This window comes from Mus caroli, chromosome 1 (genome assembly GCF_900094665.2).
Source record: "Mus caroli chromosome 1, CAROLI_EIJ_v1.1, whole genome shotgun sequence".
Taxonomy (NCBI): domain Eukaryota; kingdom Metazoa; phylum Chordata; class Mammalia; order Rodentia; family Muridae; genus Mus; species Mus caroli.
The window spans coordinates 6277066-6281214 of record NC_034570.1 but is presented as its reverse complement, the minus strand read 5'-3'; the positions used below and the strand labels follow the sequence as shown (position 1 = coordinate 6281214).

The window sequence follows — 4149 nt, the reverse complement described above, 5'->3', positions numbered from 1 at the left end:
CCTGGAACTCACTTTGTAGACCAGGCTGGCCTCGAACTCAGAAATCCGCCTGCCTCTGCCTCCCGAGTGCTGGGATTAAAGGCATGCGCCACCACACCCGGCTGGATAGTTTCTTATATTGACAAAATTTAGTTTAGTTAATAGTTAGGGAAAGAAAGTCTAGAAAATTTCCATTCATATAAAATGAGGATACTGACATTTTAAGATATTTTTAAAGTTATCATTAACCCCCACCAGAGGGAAGCCTGATGTACTACAGAAAAACTAGACAGGTCAAATCTGCTGGGCACGCTCAATCAGGCTTATTTTCTTGGGAAGGGTGTCTCAGTAATTGTTTATCCCCCAGGGTCTGTATCTCGTAAGCAAATGCCCAAGAAAGAGGAAATACTTAATCGTCCTTAGAACAACAAACACTACTGTGTATGCAGAAACAGAGGGCCACAGCATGGAGATCTCAGAAGCAGCAGAGAAGAGCAGCAATTAAGAGCAACAATTCACATGAAAAAGTATTTGTTGTTCCTACTATACACTGAACTCTTTCAGATTAAGAAATTAATAATTGTCAAAATCAAAGGTTCCAATTTTAGAGTTCCAAAAATTGAAGCAAGAAGCAAATAATAAAAGTCTACTGTGGGTCCCAGTGGAACCATTCTCCCAGCACAGTAGGAACAATGGACAGGGCTGCCTACAGAAATAGCAAACCACTGTCTCTAAAGTGCAGACTTAAAGGGACCACTGAGGTCACCATCGCAGCCCTTACTTCTAGGAAAATGTAAAAGCAGATTCAAAACAACAATAAAACTGAAAATGAACAAAAGCAAAATTTTATAGTAAAGTCTTTTATCAGCACCAATACAAAGTGCAAAATGTGTATTTTCTACATGTGCTTTGACTTTAAAATGTATAAAATACACTCACACTTATGTGGTAAGATAGTGAGTAATTTCAGCTCTCAGCAACTTTAAGGACACTGCTTAACGTCTGGCAGCTTCACTCATCCACACAGATGTGACCCGACACTAAATGTCTTGTTACTTCTTTTTCTGTACAATGTGGAGGGCAAGTGATCACTTAAAACAAAAAACTAATTTATTGTATAATTTATGGTAACAGGCCAAATACTTTCTCACTGATGCAGTCAGTGCTGTATATATGAGCAAAGAAAGACCCCTCAAGTATCAAAAGACGAACGTTAACAGCAGCTACACACGCAGAGCGAACTACAGAGTGGGGAAGAAACATGCCTTGTTAGAAGCAACCTTTCCCTGTTCTCTTTGGAAAGAAAATAATTATGCGTCCTAATGTAACCAAAGCCTCAGTAAGAAGTTTATCAGAGAACAGAAACGAAATGTTACTGAACAGCATTGGAAATTAGTTGTTTTTAAATATAGAATATGATTAAAAACCTGAGTTTTTATTTGCAGAATCTTCTAGGTTCTCAGCATTTGAAGTGGCTAAATTTTGGTCTATAGATACAACAGCCCTTTTATCTTCATATGTTCTTGCATCTGGGTTATGGTAGGCATCTATATTCTGTCTGTGCATCCTATTCAAATCAGCTGAGAGGGAAAAATAATCCATTTATTTCAATTAACACATTTCTATAATTACTCTTAAACAATACATTTTTAAATAGGAAATCAGCAGGAAAAGCAAGAAAAGGCTGGAATTGGCTGGATGATCACTGCAGCTCTGAAGCAACCTCACTGAAAACTATAAAGAAACTATGAAATCAACCCAAAACTAGGACAGAGGTTAAGGACACATAAATGGTTGACATTTGATCAAAAGCCATATTAACATAACCACTGTCAATTCAGAAATCAGAATGTCTTTAGTATAAAACAAACTTAGTGAAATTCAAGTCAGAGTAAAATTTGTCCCAAACCATCAGCTCTCTGAAAAACAACTAACAAAAAAGCATGTTTATTATACAGTGTTAAAGTATATCCAGAAATTCTTTATTTAGCAGCCCTTCCTCACAATGTGGAACTCAAGTTTCTTCCTTACTATGGTCTCCTTATCAACTTATGCCTGATCCCAGACTTCTGGGGTTGATTCACAAAAGACATGAGCTGCGTTTTCTCTGATCACTGGACTCACCGAAAGGAAAGCCTACCACAATGGCACAGGAGGGGATGCTATGGAGAGATCTGAAGATAAGAAACTGAAGCCCCCTGAGCCATGGAAGCCATGGGGGGAAACAATCCCGGGCTAAAACATCATACACAAACAACCAGGAAAACCACTCAAAAATCACTTAAGAACCACAAAGTAGTTCTTATTTTAAAACACTGCCTTTGGGATGGTTTATTACCTAGCAATAGACTTGCTGTGTCTATTAAATATATAATGCCTAGCTCAGTTGGTAGTGTTTGTCTAGCATGGACAAACTGGGTCAGACCACTAACCTCAGCAGCAGACCTATATAGAATCAAGTTTTAAAACTGCATACACAGGGGCTAGAGAGATGACTCTGTGGTTAAGACCACTCACTGGCTGCTCCTCCAGAGGGCCCAAGTTCAATTCCCAGCATCACATGGCAACTCAACTGTCAGTAATTCCAGTTCCAAAGGGTCTGGCACCACTGCACATTCATGCAGGCAAAACATCAATGTACATAAAAAATAAATCTTTTTTAAAAGTATGTGTATATACATGTATATATTTGTGTGTGTATATATGTATATACATGCATATGTACACACACATACATACATGTACACACAGACACACATATACACATACATAACAATCCATATCTACCTACCCCTCCCAAAACACTGGGATAACAATAAAAGTAAACAAACATAGATATAAAATTATTTATCAGGAAGAATATTACACCCAAGGGTGCATTTTGAATGTGTCACAAGTTTAATATACCATGAAGAATAGTCCAAATAACACGTGAACATACACAGGAAAACAATGCTCAGTATATGACAATTTACATCATATTACACTTAGGACATTTTGAGCTTAAAAAACAGATAAGAGCTTCAAAGATAAACATGAGAAGGAAAGAATAGTAATTAGAAAAGGGGGCCAACGAGATGTATCTATTGGTTAAAAAGGTGATTGTCACGAAAACCTGACAACCTGAGTCTAATTGCTGGAACACACCCATAGAAAAACAGATGTAGATGTGGTGTGCTGGCTCCTATCTGTAATCCCAGCTCTCCTATAGCAAAACACAGGAAAATTTCGAGGAAGCTCAGAAGCTTGTGGAAGCCAGCTATCCTGGTGTCTGCATAGCTATGCAGTGAGATCCACCTCAGAAAGGTATTCTCGGACGTCTGCATATGCACCATAATACGTGCATGCCCACATACTCTCTCTTATATACAGAAATACTGAAAAAGAAAAAAAAAGAGGAAGGCCAGGCTTGCTGGTGCACTCCTTTTACCCCAGTACTCGGGAGGTGGAGGCAGAGGCCTCCTGGTCTACATAAGTGAATCCAGGATAGCTAGAATCGTTACACAGAGAAACACTGTCTCGACAGCGTTACACAGAGAAACACTGTCTCAACAGACAGATGACAGACAGAGGGAGGGGAGGGGGAGAGGGAGGGAAGGAGGGAGAGAGAGACAGAGACAGAGACAGAGGAGAAATGGGGAGATAAATGAACAGTTAAAAATTTGTTCCAGTCTATCAGAACAGTAGAGTTTGGATCCCAGTACCCAAACTGGCAGCTCACAAGCATCTCTTCTGACCTCCCTGGGAATGGACAAGGAGATACACACACACACACACACACACACACACACACACACACACACTTTTTTAAAAAGCAAAAAGTAGAAATTGGGGCAGCAAGTAAAGCCTCATTTCAATACCCAGGACCTACATAGTAAAGAGAAATCAATATCCACAAACTGTCCTCAGACCTGTGCCCACACACACTCCCCCTCCATTAGACCTGTGCCCACACACACTCCCCCTACATCAAACCTGGGCCCACACACACTCCCCCTCCATTAGACCTGTGCCCACACACACTCTCCCTACATCAGACCTGTGCCCACACACACTCCCCCGACATCAGACCTGTGCCCACACACACTCCCCCTCCATTAGACCTGTGCCCACACACACTCCCCCTACATCAGACCTGTGCCCACACACACTCCCCCTACATCAGACCTG

At 40.5% G+C, this 4149-nt stretch overlaps 1 protein-coding gene across 8 annotated transcripts in view; it reads right to left on the bottom strand.

Annotated features, from left to right (window-relative positions):
* Cspp1 (centrosome and spindle pole associated protein 1) overlaps positions 1-4149 on the bottom strand; it is a 104987-nt gene that overhangs the window by 26390 nt on the left and 74448 nt on the right. For 6 of the 8 annotated variants that reach the window (XM_029475063.1, XM_029475064.1, XM_029475090.1 and 3 more), the window contains one exon: positions 1407-1559. The exons of the other annotated variants lie outside the window; for them this stretch is intronic. In XM_029475063.1, the coding sequence (XP_029330923.1) occupies positions 1407-1559 (153 nt within the window). The remainder of the gene's footprint in view (positions 1-1406; positions 1560-4149) is intronic. 8 annotated transcript variants of the gene reach the window in all.